The sequence below is a fragment of the Eurytemora carolleeae genome, unplaced genomic scaffold, assembly GCF_000591075.1.
Source record: "Eurytemora carolleeae unplaced genomic scaffold, Eaff_2.0 scaffold1003, whole genome shotgun sequence".
Taxonomy (NCBI): domain Eukaryota; kingdom Metazoa; phylum Arthropoda; class Copepoda; order Calanoida; family Temoridae; genus Eurytemora; species Eurytemora carolleeae.
This window is the reverse complement of record NW_019397748.1, coordinates 105,326-115,763: the sequence shown is the minus strand read 5'-3', so window position 1 is coordinate 115,763 and position 10,438 is coordinate 105,326. Positions and strand designations below refer to the sequence as shown.

The 10,438-nt window shown below is 30.7% G+C and overlaps 1 protein-coding gene across 1 annotated transcript in view; it reads left to right on the top strand.

The window, feature by feature from the left end:
• The first annotated feature begins 740 nt into the window (after nucleotides 1-740).
• Nucleotides 741-10,438, top strand: part of LOC111715753 (cell death activator CIDE-A) — a 15,544-nt gene continuing 5,846 nt past the window's right edge. Inside the window, exons 1-6 of the mRNA XM_023491124.1 lie at nucleotides 741-782; nucleotides 1,968-2,024; nucleotides 2,657-2,723; nucleotides 6,622-6,674; nucleotides 7,482-7,525; nucleotides 7,772-7,839. Coding sequence (XP_023346892.1) covers nucleotides 1,978-2,024; nucleotides 2,657-2,723; nucleotides 6,622-6,674; nucleotides 7,482-7,525; nucleotides 7,772-7,839 — 279 coding nt within the window. The 5' untranslated portion in view covers nucleotides 741-782; nucleotides 1,968-1,977. The remainder of the gene's footprint in view (nucleotides 783-1,967; nucleotides 2,025-2,656; nucleotides 2,724-6,621; nucleotides 6,675-7,481; nucleotides 7,526-7,771; nucleotides 7,840-10,438) is intronic.

The following is a 10,438-nucleotide window of genomic DNA, read 5'->3' as shown; positions in this document are numbered from 1 at the left end:
ATTACATCATTCAAGTTTTCAATTTGTACAAAATAAACTCCTAAATTTAAAATTCATCTCTTGAATGAGAACAGGTAAACCTCATCTTTGTAGCAGCCGTAATTTTAAGTAGCCTCAATAGTATGGAATGTCTGATTCACAATGCTTTGTCAAATTATAAATGCAAGATATACATACTTTTCTCTTTAGATTTTGATTATTTTCTATTTTGATCTCTGGTTTATTCTGTAAAGTGACTTTATTGATCGTTTATTGATCGTTTATAGATCGTTTTTTGATCGTTTATTGATCTTTTATTGATCGTTAATTGATCGAATAACGATTTAAAGAATACAATTGTGAAAGCCCCTCACTAAGATATAAACAACTCTAAAAATTGTTATCAAATTTTAGACAACCTCAACTTTAAAGTGTCGCATCTCCTTGCCCCTTGGTTTTATCTCACCAACTCATGTATATCTTTTTGTAGCTCTAGATATATTCATTCTAAAAATGCAACTTGCTTGTTTCTAGCTTAAGGTTAAAAGGAGAAATTTGCAAAAGATTTGTGTGAGAGTGTTCACATAAAACAGGCACCAAGATTATATAAGTTTTTGAGGTTAAGTTTAAGATTAATGTATATTTTCCTATGCGGTAATATAGCAATAATTACTTTTAAGAATTTCCGTTAATTGCTGTTGTAACCGCCTTTTTGCAGCTGCATAAATAAACATATTTTACAACAAAAAAAAATATATTTTTCAGAAAAAGTTAGAAAAATGGTTTCAAACAATAGACATCGGGTAAGTGTATTAATCAAATAAGCATTATTACATTAAATTTGTTTTGTCTAAGCTTTTTGATGACGACACTAAATTTGATGACAGAAATGGGAAAATGTCACCCTAAGCCTACCCCCCTCCCCCCCCCCCACGGTAAGGTATTTTAAAAGGTCAGGGGGGGACTGGTTTTTGTCACATTACACCTCTTAAAATGCATATGTCATGTGTTTCATGTTGAGAATGAACAAAATTAAGATATTCTGATAATTATTTCATTTATATCAATGTACCTTGCAATGATTTATAACGATTTCAATTTATAATTACTTTTCCCGTTTATACACTTATCCTTGAATGGATCCTGTATACCCGCCATGTATTTATAATGTCGTCTTTGTTACGACGAGTAAAACATATACTTTAAAGCTTTTTATACAAAATTACAACAGATTCAGGATAATGAGTATAATCTAGATTTATGAATAAATTCTAACAACCATTATTGAAAGATGTTGCGTCGTCGGCAGCCCGCATACGTATTGCGACCGAGCCTTATTTGACTCGAATAAGAGGTATATGGTGTAAACTTAATATTGATGCCCCTCCCCCCTCTCTCTCCAATACCCCATTGTGCCCCCCTCCACAGTTTAATAAATCTGTACGTATTTCTTGGCAATGAATCATGTTTATTGAGTTTATTATACTTCTAGCTTGTTTTCCTCTTCAGCCAATACACAATAACCTAAAAAAATTTAACTAGTGGTGGGAACTCTTCAGCCAATACACAATAACCTAAAAAAAAATTTAACTAGTGCAAGTGGTGGGAACTTTTATTCAACTTTATACAGAACAAACCCGAGTTTAAATTTTTTATTGGTAATTGTTCATGTAAACCTGCTTATGACAAAAGTTGGGGTTTGAACATAAATATTTCGGTTTCTGATGCTTGATCTTAATAATGTTAAGGTCTTTTTCATTCTTACATTTTTATTTGCGGATTTCTTTGGTTTTACAGGTGGATTTTCAAAACATTAAAAACTATTTTATTTCGAGCAAATTTTTCAATCTGACTGTCCAAAGTATCGAATCGAAAAAAAAAACAATTTTTTTCAATGTACCGATTTCACCACTTATTGTCTGTGACATTTACGATACTAAAAATTTTATAGTTAAAATTTTTCAATTTCAATAAAATACAAATTTTAGATGATTCTTGATGAATAAGCCAGGACAAAACAAGATGTCGGGAATGACTCGGAACAGGTTAAAAACATTTTTCACGATGAGACCCATAGAAATATGGATGTAGGAAGACGGCTTTATGACATAAAGCAGTCATCATTTAATGTAGTCAAATGAACAGGAATCAAAGGAATAGTGCCGTGTACACAGACACATTTCACCTAGTTTAAACTATTTGCTCTATAACAACATCGCATATTCCTGAGATAGTGCAGTGTACACAGACACATTTCACCTAATAAGTTGTTTTTCAAGCTAGAAATGAGCAATATCCCTTTATATCCCTTCTAATCTCTTTATATACCCTCCATCTCCAATCCCTTTATATCTCCCAATCCATTTATATCCCCCATCCCTTTATATTCCCCCCAATCCCTTTATATCCCTCAATCCCTTTATATTCCCCCAATCCCTTTACATCTCCCAATCCCTTTTATATTCCCCCCAATCCATTTACATCTTCCAAACCCTTTATATTCTCCCACCCTAAATGTCTTTATAACCTGCTCATTCCTGTAAATCCCCCCAATCTCTTTATATCCCCCTTATTCCTTTAAATCCCCCAAATCCATTTATATCCCCCCACCCAATCTCTTTATATCCCCCCACGCCATCCCTTTATATCTACCCAAGCCAATAAGTTTGGTTTTCAGGCCTGTATTGATGAGAGCTGAGACGATAGATTCATGCTGCTCAGATGATCTGGTTACAGTGCTTGAGGCAAAACAGAATTTTTCTTTAAATATTTGATAAAAAGTGATTACTCTCCTCATACTCAAATTGTCTATTCCTTACATCTTTACAACCTGAATTCGAAGACCTTTGATGAATTCTATTAAATAGTCAGCGTTTCAAATATCAAAGGTGTACACCATTAGGTTGCAAAGTTCAAAGAAGATTTGAAACAATTAATAAGGGTTTCAGTTATTTTTAAACTGAGTTTTTATTAAGTAAAGATTTGTTAATTTTAAATGTTGATTGCAGCCAAATAAAATGCGCCTGGAATGTCTATTTCATTGTTTACATAAAAGTGTACTGCATTATGTGGTAGAAATGTAAACAGATTCAGTATACTTTTATCAACAACGTTATGGGGACTCCTGTTGTATTTTCTTTGGCACTTTCTTATAAACTACGATATGGGGATTCCTTGTGTTTTTTCCTTGGCAATTCTTTTTAATCTAAGATATATGAGGTTCCTGTTGTATTTACCTTGGCTCCTAAAAAGATATGGGTGTGTCGTTTTATTAAATAATATATGGATTTTTCTGTTGTATTTTTCTTGGCACTATTATAAACTAAGATATAGATATTCCTGGTTTAATTTCCTTGTTTGCGGCCGGAGATAAGCTGATTTTATTCTTTGATTATATGGTCAATAAATAATTAATAAACTATTGGGATATTTATAACATTTCCAATTAATAGAAAATATAAAAGATTTTCTAAATATCTTTTAGAGAAAAAGAACGGAAAAGTTTCTAAAAGTTTTATAACATTCTATAGCACTTTTCGCACGAATGAATTAAATTGTAAGTTTAATGAGAGAACCCGTTTTTTCACTTTAAATCTTACGAGGTTTTGATACACTTTAAAGTCGGAACTGTCCTTTAAAATTGTCATATCATTTATATAAAATTCAGTTTCCATATGTGCAGTTGTTTTTGTCCAAAATATTTATTATGTATTTAAACCAGTAATCTCTTGGTTATGTCAAGGATTTATTGCAAGGAAAGTTATTTCAGATGTGTACGCATCTTTTGTACTGCAGTGTACTGTCTCTGGGATCTCTGGGCGATAATGTAAACATAAGACGGATGTTGAAGCCTGACATGGGATCCATCTTTCACATAAAAAATCAATGAAATATTCTGGTCCTAGGAAACTATTATGTGAATTATCAAAATTATCAAAATGCAATGCTTTTAACCTCCTCGGATACTAAACGAACACTGAGGCATCTTTTCTTTTTCACAAATTCCGCCCAGAGAGAACTGGTTTTAATATGTACACTGCAGAGTATACTCAACTGCATTTAACTTTCCTTGCATTACATTCTTGGTTACATCAACAAATAGACTAAAGATAAAAATTTTAATTAGACTTTAAGTAATCTCTAGAGAACCATTGTTTGCTTGCAAAGACATTTATTGCATGAAGATAGAAAAAAATGTCAAATAAAGCTTTACAAGAAAAGTAAAAGCTTAGCATAGAAAAGTAAAAGAATTGAGTCTTTGCCACATACTCAAATTTTCTAATTCCTATCTCTTTGCAGCCTTATGGTGAACACCTTTGATATTTCAAACTTAGATTATTTGATCTTAAATACCTAAGGTCATTAAAACAAAGTTGTAAAGAAATATATTAGCTAGTGGCAAAGACTCCTTTTTTCTTTTAGTGCATTAAGAAATTTAAATCTTATTTGATAAGACTCCTTTTATCTTTTTATCGAAATAAATTGGAAAGTCAATCATTAACATGCAATTTCTTGCCGAAATATTGTAAAAAAAAAACGGTTATTTTTCCAAAAACTATGGCTCTACACTTAAAAACAGTTTTTAATGTTCATAAAGTTAAATAAAAGTTATTAGATTTATGTTTTTGTTTGAAGCCCCCTTCTGCATTTATTGAATTAAATTATGCTTTTTATATTGAACATAAATGTTACATGAAGCTTTCACAGAACCCTTTTAAAGACGAGAAGAAACCGCCCTGAAAGGCATCGGTACTTATCATTGAGCAGTTTTAAAGAAAATATCAAGACATTTTAGCTCCCCCACAATGTACAATGTACAATGCACAATGCACAATGTACAATGTACAATGTACAATGTACAATGTACAATGTACAATGCACAATGTACAATGTACAATGTACAATGTACAATGTACAATGTACAATTGTACATTGTTTCCTAACTAAGTTTGGTGAATTCCAAATGAAAACTTTATTCAACCCCATCCATCTTTAAACAGGTTTACAATTCATTGTAGTCATAGTAACTTGATTGTAACTTGATTGTAACTTTGCACAAATAATTTTGCAAACAAAATTAGAAATAGCTTACGCAACTTTTTGAACAAACATTGATTGCTTTACATCAAATTGTGTTTTTAAAGAAAAAAAAAAAGACTTTTTTATAGTTTTTATGCTTTTGTTTTATAATATCTATATTATAAACCTTTTTTCTGAGATAAATGACATTTCTTTGTTAAGAAGTGGTTTTAACATGTACCTGCATTAATATGTATTTAGATTAGCGCCAGCGGGATTTAATAAAAATTGTGGAAAACCAAAATATTGTTTTTTTTAAGGGAATGCGAAACGGAATAAGATGGTTTAGTCTTAACAACTCATTTTATTTGGGTTTCAAATCTTTTTTCATGAATATTTTTTGAGATTTTTTTATATATCTTTGTTTGATGTGCCTTTAATAAAGAAGTTAATCTCTATAAAAGTATGTCGTATGCATGAGACTAAAATTTCCAATATTTCAAATATTCCTAGTTTTGATAAAATTTATAGAATTTGTGCAAATTTTAAGTTTTGGACCAGTGCAGAATCCTAAGTTTTCTATTGTTGCTATACCAAGAATTTGACCAGTTGACTTTATAATAGCATTTTCTATAACTTACAGAAAACTTAACTTAAGGCACTTAGCTTAGTAAATAAATAAATAAACATCAACCTTTATTCCGCGGAGAGATCTAGGCCGAGCCCTCCTCAAAAATTACCGCAGAAGGACGGAAATTAAACGCTGGAAAACATTCTTTTTATGTATATATTTTTATTTTTTATTTGTCCATCTTAATTTGTTATCATAACTTTGTCTTCAGCAGAGATTTTCAACGTTTTTATAAAGAAAAACAGTTTTGGTAATTGATTCTGTTTACAAACAGTATTTTTTATCTTATTAATAAATGGAATTAATTTGTTACATTGATGTAAAGATTAAAATTGCAACAATATTTTAACTTGCAGGATGCAATGGAAGAGGGGGGGGGGAGCTATTCAAAAACTAAATTAGATTTTTCCTTTTTAAGATTATAGATAAATGATTAAATTCTGAATATTTATTACAAATCTATAAAATCTTTTATTTTAGTAAAACATGTAGTAAAATCTTCAGCATTTTCATTAGTTTTAGCGCGTGTAAAATTCAAAATGGTGTCCTTCAAGGTAGCTGTATGGGACCTTATTTATTCTATTCAATTTTGAGAGAATTTATATCCTGCATTTTTACTCACAATTTCATAATCATGGGTATAAAACGTTTCTTATTTGTTCCGAAACAAATAAGTAATATTTTAGGCCGGAAAAGCAGGTTTCCCTTTTTATTTCGCGGATTTTATTAAAAAATCGTACATTTGTATGAAACTTGAATTGAATAGATTTATATATCCAACTGTCTTGTGTTATCATTTGGAAAATTATGTTTTTTGTTGTGATTTAAAATTTTTTGCTTCTTGTCGGTTTAAATTCAAAATTTTTCATCACGAACGTAATAAACGAAAAGAGTAAAAACCCCGGTCAAAACAACATATTGTACCGCATGATAACACAAGACAGTTGCATAAATAGATAAAATAGATTAAAAAGAAAGTTCTGTACTGTAAGGTGGCGAGGGGGAAAAGACCTTTTAAAATCACCGACAGATTACGAATTCTCAGGCAAAAATAAAAAGGAGGCAACATGGTCTAAAGAGGCTCCTCAGTACAAATATATAGTTTGATAAAATTCTCATATATTTTGTTATAACATTTGAAACAGTTGAATCACAATTGTTTAACCCATTAGTGACGAGACAAATAATTCTTTCTGATCTTGCTGAAATTCACAGTGTTAACTCATTATACTGTCCATAGAGTAGATCTAAAGTTTCATTTTTTTCAATGAAGGGTTGTGGAGATACAAAACCCGGCCAATTTTGTCCGTCTCGGCATCGGTCAAAATTGACCGCCCGGTCAATTTTGACCGTCTGCAGCAGGAAACGGTCAATTTTGTCTGGCTCGGCTCGGACAAAATTGACCGGGCGGTTTCACTGAACGTAGCATGGCATAGAACTAACATCAAATGCAAACTTTCCATAGAAATAAAGAAAATTTTGAAAACAATTTTTCACAAATTTATATCTGTTGGAAATGGAGGTTTCTGAATTTGAATCTCTCGCAATTGTTTCTAGCTGCTCTATCACCCTATCGACCTGTACCATGCCTGCAACCTATAGGCGATACTCGGCATATCTAATGGAAGGGCGGGAATGAAACAGGACGAAATTTGGTTTAAAAATGAAGGCGCTAAAAAATAAAAACCTTACCCGGTCAAAATTGACCGTCTCGTCACTATAATGGGTTAATACTCAAAGGTAAAAATATTCACACAAAAAATCGGTAATAGTACTAATTAAATAGTTAAATAATTTACTTTTAAATGCGATTTTTTTTGCAAAAAATCCATGTAGCCTAATTATTCATCAGAAAAGGAGTGATGGCTGCCTCCTTGCAAGAATTAATACAAAAAGGTAAAAATTTAACTTTATCGTATAGTTGACTAGTTTAATACCTTTATCGTATAGTTGACTAGTTTAATACCTTTTGCACAACATTAGAGACCCATGATTCCCCCAAACAACAAGACGGAAATTATTTAATAACTAATTTGTGTAGATTTGTTTTTTCTATTATTCAAATTTTAAAACTTTATTTTAATAAATAAGAAAAAAGATAATTTCATTTATTATTTTGTGCTAAACATTTGATATTTGTAGGGAAGGAGAGGTTTGAGTATGAAACCTATGCTGAAGTGTATATAGTACTAGAGGAAGATGGAACAGAGGTGAATTTACACATTCATTTTGTGAAAATGATCGAAATTTCTGTTTTCGAACCCAATTTCACGAGACAGGGAGATCAGATAAAACTAATATTGGTCGCGATAAACTCCTAAAATGTTTAGGCTTCAGTCTATACCCCCTTTCATTGTACCTTAACAGTTCCTTTAAGTGTTCCATAATCATCCCCCCCATTCTCCCGGGAACTAAAGTTTCAGACTTGATTTTAAACATTTTTTACACAACATAAAACTTTCACTTTCCCTCATACTTGATTTTATTAATGTGTTTATAAACATAATTACTTCGTACTAAGTCTGTCTAAATTAAGCATAATCTTTGCTATAATTTTTCTAATACAACTTTTATATGATCGAAATGGAAAAGAAATCTAACATTTTTTTTAAAAATCTACCACCGAAAGCATCTTAGAAATTAAAACAATGTTGGTCGAAGTTAGGAAAATGATAAAAGGTTATGTTTTTACGCAATTATTATTCCCTTCGTAATTTCGAATCAAATTTCCGTAATTTTGGAGAAAAAAATCGTAACTTTGAACAAAAAAGTTAGATTTTATAAACAAATTACTAGGGTTTTTTAACAGTGTTTTATTTAATACATTAATGACGGATCCATGATCGTTAAATATTTGAATCGTTTGTGTTTTTTCGATAGTTTAAAAAAAGAAAAAATTTATTTCTCTTTACGATTCAATTTGTTCGTTTATCGTTCGTTAATTCTTCTGTTTGACACCATTGTTCATGAAAAATTTCGTTCTTTTTGAAAAATATTAACCGTTCACAAAAAAAATATGCCCATCTCTAATTGTTGGACAATGTGTATGCCCAACTCTAATTGTTGGACAATATGTATGCCCATCTCTAATTGTTGGACAATATGAATGCCCATCTCTAATTGTTGGACAATATATATGCCCATCACTAATTGTTGGACAATATGTAAGCCCATCTCTAATTGTTGGACAATGTTTATTACCATCTCTAATTGTTGGACAATGTGTATGCCCATCTCTAATTGTTGAACAATGTGTATGCCCATCTTTAATTGTTGGACAATGTGTATGCCCAACTCTAATTGTTAGACAATATGTATGCCCATCTCTAATTGTTGGACAGTATGAATGCCCATCTCTAATTGTTGGACAATATATATGCCCATCTCTAATTGTTGGGCAATATGTATGCGCATCTCTAATTGTAGGACAACATGTATGCCCATCTCTAATTGTTGGACAATATGTATGCCCATCTCTAATTGTTAGACAATATGTATGCCTATCTCTAATTCTATTATAAACTAATAAATGACTAGACTTTTGTCGGCACAGACAGGATATACGTTGTTATAGTTACTTTTACGTTAATATGAACAAAAATTCGATTTAACAAACAAAATTGTCCCTATAAACCCCAACTTTTACAAACTTAAATATATTAACTTCTAACCCCTTAAAAGTTAAAACTTTTTATCCGTCTCCTTAAAGTTTAAAACCTCAAGTTCATAAATCATAGTTTTTGTAAGTTGAAATATAAACCCTGTCGGAACAAATACAAGAAATTTTTCAAATCATTTTAAATTCACAAAATTAGTTTTCTAGAAATATAAAATAAATTTTTAAAAATTAATGAAATCAATTGAAGAAAATACTAGGATTGATGAAATTTGTTCAAAATAAACGATTTTAGAAATAGGATTGAGCGGAAAAACAGAAACTGTACATGACTGCATACAAATAGAAATAATAGAAAAAAGTATGTTAAATAAACTAAAAAATAACGGCGTCTTTGTTCAGTTTTTTTATTTTTTTATTTTTCTAAATATTTTGTTATAAGTAACCATATTATAACCTTGAAAATCTACAAAGGATGAATATATAAAGACGACTTCAACCTCGTTGAATATGACGATCCCAAGTTTGAATTAAGTTTTGCGTCTTGAAATAAATTTTTACGTAGTTTATTTAATAATTTGGCAACAGCAAAAAAGTTGTAGAAAATCATGAATACAGTCGTTTCTGAAGTCTCATATTTTGGTGGTAATCCTGTATCAATAGTAAAAAGTTACAAATTATAAGTCTTAAGAAACGTTTTTTATTAAAAGGTTGAAAAAAAACGTCTTTTGGTCCGCTTTTTTCACTTTTCACGAACACCAATTGTATAGTGAAGTTAGCCCGTCTGTACAAATTCTTATTTTTTTATTGAACCATCTCCATTCTGGCGCTAAATTTTATTGAAACCATCTCCATTCAGGCGCTAAATTTTATTAAAACAATCTCCATTCTGACGCTAAATTCTGTTGAAACAATCTCCATTCTGGCGCTAAATTCTATTGAAACATTTAACATACAAAAGATATACTGCGAAAACAAAGAAAATATTTTTTCTTTCTCTTACTTTTGTAATTTTGAATTGTTGCAACTGATAAAACTAATAAAAATATTCATGACACTTTTTTAAAAGTGTTAAATTCCAAATACTTAATCATTTTAAAATTAAGATGTAAAAGAAGACGACCTCGATATTTTCAATGTTTTTGTGTTCTTACTGTAAATTGGTTGGTACGGTTCTGCCACCCCCCCCCCCC